The 12,349-nt window shown below is 36.8% G+C and overlaps 1 protein-coding gene across 6 annotated transcripts in view; it reads right to left on the bottom strand.

Moving 5' to 3' along the window:
• The window catches only part of SS18 (SS18 subunit of BAF chromatin remodeling complex), a 92,537-nt gene that overhangs the window by 73,255 nt on the left and 6,933 nt on the right, over positions 1 to 12,349 (bottom strand). For all 6 annotated transcript variants that reach the window (XR_007121881.1, XM_047697216.1, XM_047697215.1 and 3 more), the window contains exon 3: positions 1,381 to 1,465. Coding sequence is in view for 5 of the 6 variants with exons in the window: in XM_047697216.1 (XP_047553172.1) it covers positions 1,381 to 1,465 (85 nt within the window). In the remaining variant the exon portion in view is untranslated. The remainder of the gene's footprint in view (positions 1 to 1,380; positions 1,466 to 12,349) is intronic.

The raw sequence follows: 12,349 nt of genomic DNA, 5'->3' as shown, positions 1-12,349 counted from the left end.
TTTTTTTAAAGATTTTATTTATTTATCTGACAGAGAGGGAGATCACAAGTATGCAGGCAGAGAAAAAGGGAGAAGCAGGCTCTCTGCTGAGAAGAGAGCCTGATGGGGCTCGATCCCAAGACCCTGAGATCATGACCTGAGTGAAAAAGGCAGAGGCTTAACCCACTGAGCCACCCAGGCACCCCACCATTCATCAATCTTAACATTACTAAAAATGGAACAACCAAAATGTTCCCCCCTGATGTTATACATACAATAGGCAACACAGCACCACCAATGAAATATTCTTTTCTTTTTTAAGTGGAGCTCAACACAGTCGTTAAACTCACAACCCTGAGATCATGATCTGAGCTGAGATCAAGAGTCGGACACTCAACCAACTGTGCCACCCAGGCGCCCCTCAATTAAATATTCTTTTTTTTTTAAGATTTATTTATTTATTTGACTGACAGAGGTCACAAGTAGGCAGAGAGGCAGGCAGAGAGAGAGGAGGAAGCAGGCTCCCCACTGAGCAGAGAGCCCAATATGGGGCTCGATCCCAGGACCCTGGGACCATGACCCGAGCCGAAGGCAGAGGCTTTAACCCACTGAGACACCCAGGCGCCCCTCAATTAAATATTCTTAACACAAAACTGAATCTAACTCTAATCAAGCTTCTCTACTTAATTATCAGTTTATAGGAAATAAGAGATAAAATGGAAGAATACATTAAAGGACCATGAGGATACATTTAGCCAAATCCAGATATAAGATACCCAAGTTCTTCAACAAATAAATGGAGAATAAAAAAGTTTAACTGATACAGATTCAAAGAAACTTAAAACACATATCAACCAATGCAACATGTGAACCTTATCTGGATTCTGCAGCAAAAAATCATTTAAACATTTGGGTGATTTAAGACAATCAGTGAAAACTAAAGATAGCCTGGTTATAATAAAGACATTAAGAAACTCTGGTTACTCTTGTTGGGTGGAATACTGTTGCTTCTCTGCTAGAGATGCATACTGAAGTATTTACCAGGGAAAGTATATGATGCCTGGGATTTGCTTTGAAATACTACATGCTTATTCTTAAATTATATGTGCAATTACAAATTAAAATAAATAAATAAATAAGTAGGCAGGTGGGTGAAGATGTGGGTGAATGGATGAATGGATATAACTTCTTCAGGAAGGGAAACAATTCTAGGTGAATCGACTCCATTAAATATGAAAACAAAACAATGAAGCTTTTAGATCATATAGAAGAATACCCTGATGTTCTCAGAAGGCAGAATTTACTAAACAAAACTTCAAAATCACTAAACAAAAATGTTTTATCCTGTACATAACTCTATATAAGATTTTGTCTACTTCACACTATTTTAAAGGTACTTACTGCTGGTAAAAGAGACTGCATATTTTGATTAGAATCTGCTATTGTAGCAAGGTAGACCAAGTTCGTATGCAACATCTGCTGATACCTATTAAAACAAAACAAATACCAATATTAAAAATAATTTTCTTTCTACTGCTTAAATACAAATAGCATTCTAATTATTTCTCAAGTTTAATAAAAGATTTCTGTTACCTGAACATCAATAGCCCATCAATTTTTTCCTAGTTCCTCTGCAAAATAATTCCAAATGATAAATACACTCCGAGATAATAACAAACACACAGATCTTACCATGTGCTAGATATTGCTATAGTTGTTTTCTATACGCATATATTTCAGTCAATCCTCAAACCCAAGCTATGAGGTAAAAGTACTTATTTTCTCCATTTTACCAGATGAGGCAACTGAGGTTTAGAAAGGTTGGTAACATGCACAACATTTGCACAGCTCAGGAAATGGAATTACTGAGATATGTACTGGCTCTATACATAGCACATGTGTTTTCTAAAAACAGATCTAGAATGAAGGAATTCAACAAAATTGACATGCTTATTCCCTCCACCCTGCCATTTTCATATTGCCAAAAACCCCAAACCCAAGTTAAGGCAACAGGCTCTGCTGAAAATGTCAGGAAGGAGGCAGGAATCACACAACTTTTTTTTCTCCAGCAGTCGTAAGCAACAACTGATACCTGCTGCAGTTGTACCAAACATCTGTTAGGGCTCAGCATGTAGAGAAAACAATGAATAGGTGTCTTCACTTATACACACACACACACACACACACACACACACACATATGAGTTTACATTATACTATAATATATACACATACATACATCTACATGAGACAGAATACGATAGGGGACTAATATCATTAAGAATTAACTTTAAAGGGGCACCTGGGTGGCTCAGTGGGTTAAAGCCTTTGCCTTTGGCTCGGGTCATGATCCCACAGTCCTGGGATAGAGCCCTGTATCGGGCTCTCTGCTTGGCAAGGAGTCTGCTTCCTCCTCTCTCTCTGCTTGCCTCTCTGCCTACTTGTGATTTCTCTCTGTCAAATAAATAAATAAAATCTTTAAAAAAAAAAAAAAAAAGAATTAACTTTAAAAAACAGCGGCGGCTGAGGCACCTGGGTGGCTCAGTGGCTTAAAGCCTCTGCCTTCAGCTCAGGTCATGATCCCACAGTCCTGGGATCGAGCCCCGCATCAGGCTCTCTGCTCAATGGGGAGCCTGCTTCCTCCTCTCTCTCTCTCTGAGTGCCTCTCTGACTACTTGTGATCTCTGTCAAATGAATAAATAGAATCTTAAAAAAAAAAAAAAACAAAAACAAAAACAAAAAACAGGGGCGCCTGGGTGGCTCAGTGTAAAGCCTCTAACTTTGGCTCAGGTCATGATCCCAGGGTCCTGGGATCGAGCCCCACATTGGGTTCTCTGTTCAGCAGGGAGCCTGCTTCCTCCTCTCTCTCTCTCTGCCTGCCTCTCTGCCTACTTGTGATCTCTATCTGTTAAATAAATAAATAAAATCTTAAAAAAAAGAATTAACTTTAAAAAACAAAGCAAAGTCTCACTAGTTCAATGAAGTGGTTAAGTATGTTCATGGTGATCTTATGAATTAGTTTTACCAAGTCTCTGCAAATTGGTAGTGATCCAGTTAACTAGTGTTTGTAAACCTTCCAAATAGAAACTTATAAATCCTACCCCAAATTGTTAGGCTGTTTTAGAATTTTGTTTACCTAGAAACATTAAATACAAATCAAAATAATGAAAGTAAGATAAAAGAACTTTATTCAGCTGAACAGTCTTCTAACACAGATCCCAGATGAAGTTGTTCTCTATACACCATAGAAGGAATCCTAGGAAATCTTTTGCTGCATTATTTTATTTCTATTAGAATTGGCTTTACTACTTTTTTCTTATTAGAGAAAAAAAAAATTACTTCTCACTGACCTTCAATTTTCCTAACAAGTTCATGTTCTCTTGTTTATTTTTTACAGATTTCTTAGAGGCATAGCCAATATACAGAGATCCACACACATTTAATTTGTATAATTTCACGAATTTGGACATATGCAAACACCTGTGACACCATCACCACAATCAAGATAACAGACATAACCAACACTTCCCTAAGTTTCTTGGTTTCCTTTTGTGTTTTTTTTGCTGTTGTTTAAGAAGTTTAGGCTCTTAATGCTCCTCCTCACATATTACACTATGTGGCTCAATCAGACATGATATAATGTTTGTTTTACAGTGATCCTTAGTCAAAAGGACCAGCAATTACTACATTGTACTGCCTTTTTCATAATGCTTAATTACAATGTCAAAATGTTTAAAACAGCACTAAAGGAAACACTAGCTGGAACTATTTCATTACTCCGTAAAGATCTGGAATGGAATTTAAAATATAGGGTTCCAAAATCTTGCCATTTTTTAAAACCAACCAGCCATTTTTAATTAGAACATATAACCCAGGGGACACCTGGATGGTTCAGTGGGATAAGCGCCTGCCTTTGGCTCAGGTCAGGATCCCTGGGATAGAGGCCTCACGCCTCCCAACCCCCATCACATCTGATCCCTGCTCAGCGGGGTGCCTGTTTTTCTCCTTCAGCCTGTAGTTCCTCCAGCTTATGCTCTCTTTCTCCCTGACAAATGAATAAATAAATGAAAACTTTTAAAAAAAATATATAAACCATTTCAAAGTTTATACCTCTAAGTTTTTCTTTTCTTCTCTGAGTATTAATATGGCTTTAATATATTCAGATATGAGGGGCACCTGGGTGGCTCAGTGGGTTAAAGCCTCTGCCTTGGGCTCAGGTCGTGATCCCAGCGTCCTGGGATAGAGCCCCGCATCGGACTCTCTGCTCAGTGGGGAGCCTGCTTCCTCTTCTCTCTCTCTCTCTCTGCCTGCCTCTCGGCCTACTTGTGATCTCTCTGTGTCAAATAAATAAATAAAATCTTTAAAATATATATATATGTGTGTGTGTGTATATATATATATATATATATATATATATATATATTCAGATATGAGGTTTGCTGACCACGCTGCAAAAATAAAATAACAAATCTTACTAAGAGACTGTGGCTTCCTCATGACCCTTCAAGAAAAAATTTTAGTCCTACTGATTAGTACTTACCAAGTCCACATTAGAATACTGTTAAATCTAATCTGCCACACTCTCAAGGGCTCATTTGTAAAAACAAAGGGAGTTTAAGTAGATCTCCAAAGTTCCTTATAGTTCTAAATACCTATAAATACAGCCTCCTTTTATGGAATACTTTAAAACATTTCCCAACCTAAATCTTTTTAACTTTAATTTTTGAAATAATTTTAAACTTAAAAGAGTTTTCAGAACAGTATGAAGAATTCCCAAATATCGTTCTCCCACACTCCCCAATCATTGGCAATTCACTACATTTGTCTTACTCCATCTCTAAACACACACACCAGTATGTACATACATGCAGGCACACACACACTTTCTTCAAAATCTTTTGACTCAGTTACAGACATAATATCCCACTACTCCCAACACTTCATTTCCTAAAAACAAGGAAATTCCCAGATACAACCACAGCAGAACAAATATTACTACAGTAATACCATGTAATCATCCACAAACCCATTCAAATTACTCCAATTTTCCCAACAGCCCCAAATCTTCTACTTAAATTATCTTCTCTAACTTCGCTAAGGTTTCTTTTTTTTAATCTGCATTATTTTTATAGCATTCATCAAATGAGTTTTCCTAAGATCCATTCAAGACTTAAAGATGAATATTAATGAAAAGGTAGTATATATTCACATTCAGGTCTGTGTATACATCACCTAAAAAGCAATAAGCAAACATTCCAGAAGAATCTGGCTTCAGCTGACTCTTCTGAAATGATAAAAAAAAAGTATTCTTCTACAAATATTACAGAAATATATTCCTGAGAAACTTTATTCTGTATATACTTTTAGTTTTTTAATGTACATGTTTATTATTTCTAAAATGGCCTATATTAACAAAAAAAACTGAGTATATATGATAAGGACAGATAGAAACATTTTACTTTTGATGATGGTAACTTCCTAATAAATACTGCAGCTATTCCAAAATACCCATAATTATTAACCTATTAAATGAGAGGCAGTTCCACTCTTACTTCCCAAAGATTCCACTAAGAACGACTACATCAATTATCTGGAGTACGGTCAAATAACCACTCTTAAATTTATTGGTATAATTAAAAAATGAACCAGTTTCTATCTCTGGCACACAGCCCTGCGAGTCTCCAAACCCAGCCGATTCCTGCATCATGATACCGTGCCATTTCCAGGGGAAGAAGGTCCAGTGTCATGAGCTCCATAGTGGATTCCTTTCCATGGGAAAATGATGAGAAGAGGGACTGAAAGCTGTGTGTGCTCCATAGAGTGACCCATGAAATGACTCTGTAAGGACCTACAAGATTCATGCTGGAGTATAAATGAGGAAGAGGCCAGATTCTGGAGGACAAACAGGCAAATGAGTTGTTGTTTTTCAGTAGATACATCTAGAAATTATTAGTTCAAGAGACAGAATAAAAAAAGAAGTGATCCAAAAATAACAAGACATAAAAACTCGCCACAAAAAAAAAAAAGAACAAGAGGCAGTACCAATGGCTAGGGACCTTATCAATGCGGACATTGGAAATATGTCAGATCTAGAGTTCAGAATGATAATTCTCAAGGTGCTAGCTGGGCTCAAAAAAGGCATGGAGGATACTAGAGAAACCCTCTCTGGAGAAATAAAAGAACTAAAATCTAACCAAGCTGAAATCAAAAAAGGAATTGAGGTGCAATCAAGAATGGAGGCTCTCACTGCTAGAATAAATGAGGCAGAAGAGAGAATTAGTGATACAGAAGACCAGATGACAGGGAATAAAGAAACTGAGCAAAAGAGACAAACAACTACTGGACGATGAGGGGAGAATTCAAGAGATAAGTGATACCATAAGATGAAACAATATTAGAATAATTGGGATTCCAGAAGAAGAAAGAGAGAGGGGGGCAGAAGGTATACTGGAGCAAATTATAATAGAGAATTTCCCTAATATGGCAAAGGGAACAAGCATCAAAATCCAAGAGACACAGAGAATCCCCTCAAAATCAATTAAAATAGGTCCACACCCCATCACCTAACGGTAAAATTTACTAGTCTTAGTGACAAAGAGAAAATCCTGAAAGCAGCTCGGGACAAGAAGTCTGTCAGATATAATGGCAGAAATATTAGATTGGCAGCAGACTTATCAACAGAGACTTGGCAGATGAGAAAGAACTGGCATGATATATTCAGAGCACTAAATGAGAAAAATATGCAGCCAAGAATACTATATCCAGCTAAGCTATCACTGAAAATGGAAGGAAAGCGAAAAAGCTTCCAAGGACAACCAAAAATTAAAAGAAACTGCAAGCACCAAAACAGCCCTACAAGAAATTATGAAAGGGGTCCTTCTAAGCAAAGGGAGAACCTCAAAGTAGTAGATCAGAAAGGAACAGAGACAATATACAGTAATAGCCACCTTACAGGCAATACAATGGCACTAAATTCATATTTTTTAATAGTTATCCTGAATGTAAATGGGCTAAATTCCCCAATCAAAAGACACAGGATATCACAATGGATTAAAAAAACAAAACCTATCAATATACTGTCTGCAAGAAACTCATTTTAGACCCAAAGACACCTCCACATTTAAAGTGAGGGGGTGGAAAAGAATTTACCACGCTAATGGACATCAAAGAAAGCTGGTGGCAATCCTTATACCAGATAAATTAGATTTTAAGCCAAAGACTATAATAAGAGAAGGACACTATATCATATTCAAAGGGTCTATCCAAAAAGAAGATCTAACAATTTTAAGTATCTATGCCCCTAACATGGAAACAGCCAACTATATAAACCAATTAACAACAAAATCAAAGAAACACGTTGACAATAATGCAAAATAGTTGGGGACTTTAACACCCCCCACACTGAAATAGACAGATCCATCCAAACAAAAGATCAACAAAGAAATAAAGGGCTTAAATGATATACTGGACCAGATGGACATCACAGATATATTCAGAACATTCCATCCCAAAGCAACAGAATACACATTCTTCTCAAGTGCATATGGAACATTCTCCAGAATAGATCACATCCTGGGTCACAAATCGGGTCTCAACTGGTACCAAAAGGTTGGGATCATTCCCTGAATATTTTCAGACCACAATGCTCTGAAACTAGAACTCAATCACAAAGAGGAAAGTTGGAAAGAACCCAAATACGTGGAGGCTAAAGAGCATCCTACTAAACAATGAATGGGTCAACCAGGAAGTTAAAGAAGAATTCAAAAAATTCTTGGAAACAAATGAAAATGAAAACATAACTATTCAAAATCTTTGGACCACAGCAAAGGCTGAAAAGGACCCAAATAAATAACATCATGAATGACAGAGAAGAGATCACAACCAACACCAAAGAAATACCAACAATTTTAAGAACATATTATAAGCAACTATATGCCAGCAAATTTGACAATCTGGAAGAAATGGATGCATCCCTAGAGACATATAAACTACCAAAACGGAACCAGGAATAAATAGAAAACCTGAACAGACCCATAACCAGTAAGGACATTAAAGCAGTCATCAAAAATCTCCCAACAAACAAGAGACCAGGGCCAGACAGCTTCCCAGGGGAATTCTAACAAACATTTAAAGAAGAATTAATACCTATTCTTCTGAAACTGTTCCAAAAAATAGAAACAGAAGGAAAACTTCAAAACTCATTTTATGAGGCCAGCATTACCTTGATCCCAAAACCAGACAAAAACCCTATCAAAAAAGAGAACTACAGACCAAAATCCTTGATGAACACAGATGTGAAAATTCTCACCAAAATACTAGTCAATAGGATCCAACAGTACATTAAAAGGATTATTCACCACGACCAAGTGGGATTTGTTCCTGGGCTGCAAGGTTGGTTCAACATCCGCAAATCAATCAATGTGATACAATACATTGATAAAGAAAGAACAACAACCATATGATACTCTCAATAGATGCTGGAAAAGCATTTGACAAAGTACAGCATCCTTTCTTGATCAAAGTGTAGGGATAGAGGGTACATTCCTCAATATCATCAAAGCCAACTATGAAAAACCCACAGCGAACATCATTCTCAATGGGGAAAAACTGAAAGCTTTTCCGCTAAGATCAGGAACACAGCAGGGATGCCCACTATCAACACTGCTATTCAACACAGTACTAGAAGTCCTAGCCTCAGCAATCAGACAACAAAAAGAAATTAAAGGCATCTGAATCGGCAAAGAAGTATACAAACTCTCACTCTTTGCCAATGATATGATACTTTATGTGGAAAACCCAAAAGACTCCAGTCCAAAACTGCTAGAATACAGGAATTCAGTGAAGTGTCAGAATATTAAATCCAACGCACAGAAATCAGCTGCATTTCTATACACCAACAAGACAGAACAAAGAGAAATTAAGGAGTCGATCCCATTTACAACTGCACCCAACACCATAAGATACCCAGGAATTAACCTAACCAAAGAGGCAAAGAATCTGTACTCAGGAAACTATAAAGTACCCATGAAAGAAATTGAGGAAGACACAAAGAAATGGAAAAATGTTCCATGCTCATGGATTAGAAGAACAAATATTGTGAAAATGTCTATGCTACCTAAAGCAATCTACACATTTAATGCAATCCCTATCAAACTATCATTAATTTTTTCAAGGAAATGGAACAAATAATCCTAAAATGTATATGGAATGAGAAAAAACACCGAACAGCAAGAGGAATGTTGAAAAAGAAAGCCAAAGTTGGTGACATCACAATTCCAGACTTCAAGCTGTATTAAAAAGCTGCCATCATCAAGACAGCATGGTACTGGCACAAAAACAGACACATAGATCAATGGAACAGTTAGAGAGCCCAGAAACAGACCCTCAACTCTATGGTCAACTAATCTTCGACAAAGTAGGAAAGAATGTCCAATGGAAAAAAGACAGCCTCCTCAACAAATGGTGTTGGGAAAATTGGACAGCCACATGCAGAAGAATGAAACTGGACCATTTCCTTACACCACACACAAAAATAGACTCACAATGGATGAAAGACCTCAATGTGAGACAGGAATCCATCAAAATCCTTGAGGAGAATACAGGCAGCAACCTCTTCGACCTCAGCCGCAGCAACTTCTTCCTAGAAACATCACCAAAGGCAAGGGAAGCAAGGGCAAAAATGAACTATTGGGATTTCATCAAGATCAAAAGCTTTTGCACAGCAAAGGAAACAGTCAATAAAACCAAAAGACAACTGACAGAAGGGGAGATGATATTTGCAAATGACATATCAGATAAAGGGCTAGTATCCAAAATCTATAAAGAGCTTATCAAACTCAACATCCAAAGAACAAATAATCCAATCAAGAAATGGGCAGAAGACATCAACAGACATTCCTGCAAAGACGACATCCAGATGGCCAACAGACACATGAAAAAATGCACCACATCACTCGGCATCAGGGAAATACAAATCAAAACCACAATGAGATACCACCTCTTACCAGTCAGAATGGCTAAAATTAACAAGTTAGGAAATGACAGATGCTGGCGAGGATGCGGAGAAAGGGGAACCCTCCTACACTGTTAGTGGGAATGCAAGCTGGTGCAGCCACTCTGGAAAACAGCACGGAGGTTCCTCAAAAGTTGAAAATAGAACTACCCTACAACCCAGCAATCGCACTACTGGGTATTTAACCTGAAGATACAATTGCAGTGATCCAAAGGGGCACGTACACCCAAATGTTTATAGCAGCAATGTCCACAATAGCCAAACTCTGGAAAGAACCTAGATGTCCATCAACAGATGAATGGATAAAGAAGATGTGATATATAGATACAATGGAATACTATGCAGCCATCAAAAGAAATGAAATCTTGCCATTTGCAATGATGTGGATGGAACTAGAGGGTATTATACTGAATGAAATAAGTCAATTGGAGAAAGACAATTATCATATGATCTCCCTGATATGAGGAATTTGTGAGGCAAAGTAGGGGGCATTGCAGGGTAGGGAAGAAAAAATGAAACAACATGGGATCGGGAGGAAGACAAACTATAAGAGACTCTTAATCTCACATAACAAACTGAGGGTAGCTGGGGGGGAGGGGAGTGTGGAGAGGGTGGTTGGGTTATGGACATTGGAAAGGGTATGTAATATGGTGAGTGCTATGAAATGTGTAAGCCTGACGATTCAGAGATCTGTACCCCTGGGGCAAATAATACATTGTATGTTAATAAAAATAATAAATAAATAAAATTTTTAGAAAATGAACCAAAAAAGTCAGATCTCATTTTTAACAATAAACCTTTACCAAGAAACTATGAAGATTATATGTACAAGACAACAGAAATATGATTTACAGAATAAAAATTATATTCTTAACTAGAGATTTAAAACTACATTCTTTTATATAATGATTAGTAGAAATTTTTTTGCATGAAAACCACTTACAGTACACTCTGAAGTAGTTACATTCATGATGAAATACAAAAACATAAGGGCTGATTTAAGTAAATATTTAAGTTGATTAACAAAATACTCAAATCAAACACTACAACAGAACAATACATTCTCACACATGTTATCAGAATCTAAAGGGAAGAGAACCTGTGCATATGAGCTCTACAGTGATTTGTTAATTTTTATTGAGCATAACGGGAGCGTGTGTACATATATATAGATAAAGATAGGTACAGCAATATACACAGAGATGTTACCAGTGAAAAATCTTTATGTGATGAGAATATAGTGTTTGTTATCTCATTTTTACATTATATGTGTTTTTTAATTTTCTACAATTCATATACTTTCATAAAAAGTTATTTTATATTAAAAACACACTGTTTTAGGCAAAGTTATCACATCTTCCTGAATTGTTTAATTAAAATCGAACTATCAGTTCCCAGATGGCTATCATTTATTGATGCTCTTCTTCATTTTCCTGTTCCTTCTCCTAATGCAAGAAGCAAGAACATTTAAGGTTGAGAGGAAGAATTTTTTTCTTTACTCATAAACCAACACTAAAAACTTAAAAAAGAAAGAATAAAGAGCTTTAAGAATGAAAGAAATTTAAGAATCCATCAGGAAGAGCAAAATGTAAGGCTCCATCTAAATCAATTTAAACCCCATCTGCACCAAATATGTGAGAAAATGAGGTCTATTCCAATATGCAGAGAAGAGGGAAATGATTATACATACACACAAAAAAACTAAGAATATAAAGAATAAAACAGTATAATCTTTTGTTGACTCAAGTTGGAAAGGCTGATTCTATATCTAAATATGTCCTATCCATGCTATGTACTGCTGGGTCCTCTAAGAAACTGAACCCGGACTATGTCAAAATCCTTGGCTCGGGGCACCTGGGTGGCTCAGTGGGTTAAGCCGCTGCCTTCGGCTCAGGTCATGATCTCAGGGTCCTGGGATCGAGTCCCATGTCGGGCTCTCTGCTCGGCAGGGAGCCTGCTTCCCTTCCTCTCTCTCTGCCTGCCTCTCTGCCTACTTGTGATCTCTCTCTGTCAAATAAATAAATAAAATCTTAAAAAAAAAAAAAATCCTTGGCTCTATCTGGCAGTTTAAAAAGCCATAGGTGAAAATAAGTATTCTAATCAGAGACTGTCAACTTTTATTATCCCATGGCTGATCTGAGGCAGTAATCTCCCTACCACTGATGATTATCCATAGTTAAACTAAGGAAATAGATCAGCTAATTAATTTTTTAAAGAATATTTTGAAATATAAACAGACATGACTCCTTAAAGAAACAATATACATAAAAGTAATGGAAATGATCATATAAAATACAAAATGTACAAATGACTAGAAAAGAAAATATCCTGGTACTCAGACCTAAGTTTCTAAATACCA

This window comes from Lutra lutra, chromosome 12 (assembly GCF_902655055.1).
Source record: "Lutra lutra chromosome 12, mLutLut1.2, whole genome shotgun sequence".
In the NCBI taxonomy this organism is placed as follows: Eukaryota; Metazoa; Chordata; class Mammalia; order Carnivora; family Mustelidae; genus Lutra; species Lutra lutra.
This window is presented reverse-complemented; position numbering and strand designations above follow the sequence as displayed.